The 581-nt window shown below is 72.8% G+C and overlaps 1 protein-coding gene across 2 annotated transcripts in view; it reads right to left on the reverse strand.

The window, feature by feature from the left end:
• The window catches only part of PRRT2 (proline rich transmembrane protein 2), a 1,405-nt gene extending 865 nt beyond the window's left edge, over positions 1-540 (reverse strand). For both annotated transcript variants that reach the window (XM_025194959.1, XM_025194958.1), the window contains exons 1-2: positions 213-540; positions 1-44 (exon numbers count right to left, since the gene is read on the reverse strand). The exon at positions 1-44 is cut by the window's left edge. In XM_025194959.1, coding sequence (XP_025050744.1) covers positions 1-44; positions 213-512 — 344 coding nt within the window. In that variant the 5' untranslated portion in view covers positions 513-540. The remainder of the gene's footprint in view (positions 45-212) is intronic.
• Positions 541-581: the final 41 nt, after the last annotated feature.

Here is a 581-nt window from a genome sequence, read left to right on the forward strand (position 1 = left end):
CGCCGCGCCCCGTCCACGTCACCCTGCTGGAGCGAGCTGCGGGACTGTGCCCACCCGGCTCAGACCAGGGCCGGGGTCCATCCCCTGACCCCAGCTGACCCCGCAAGCCGCACACCCCAGGGCAGCCCACTGTCCCCCACTCTCCTGCTCAGGCGCCTTGGGGTGCAGGGCACACTGCATGCAGATGAGGCCAGGGCAGGCTCATGGCTCACCATGATGGCGTAGGCAAAGGCGATGATGTTGACCGGCCAGACAGGGCAGAAGCAGGCCAGGGCTGCAAGCAGCACGAAGTCCCGTGGCTTCTCCTCCGGCTCTGGCTCTGGCTCCGGCTCCGGCTCCGGCTCCTGGGCTGGTGGCCCCAGCTCAGAGGGCGCAGGAGGGGCAGATGACCTGCCCCCTGCCCCGCAGCCGCCCCCCAGGTCTGACTGGGAGCTGGGGGGACCAGGGGGCCGGGGTGGGGATGCCAGTGCCTCGGCAGAGCAGGCCCTCACGGGGCCCACGCCGTTCTGCATGGCGGCGGGTGGCTCTGCCGGGCTCTCTGTGGTGACTGGGGGCCCCGGCGAGGGGGGCGGGGGCCGGGC

The sequence above is a fragment of the Alligator sinensis genome, unplaced genomic scaffold (genome assembly GCF_000455745.1).
Source record: "Alligator sinensis unplaced genomic scaffold, ASM45574v1 scaffold1121_1, whole genome shotgun sequence".
Classification (NCBI taxonomy): Eukaryota; Metazoa; Chordata; order Crocodylia; family Alligatoridae; genus Alligator; species Alligator sinensis.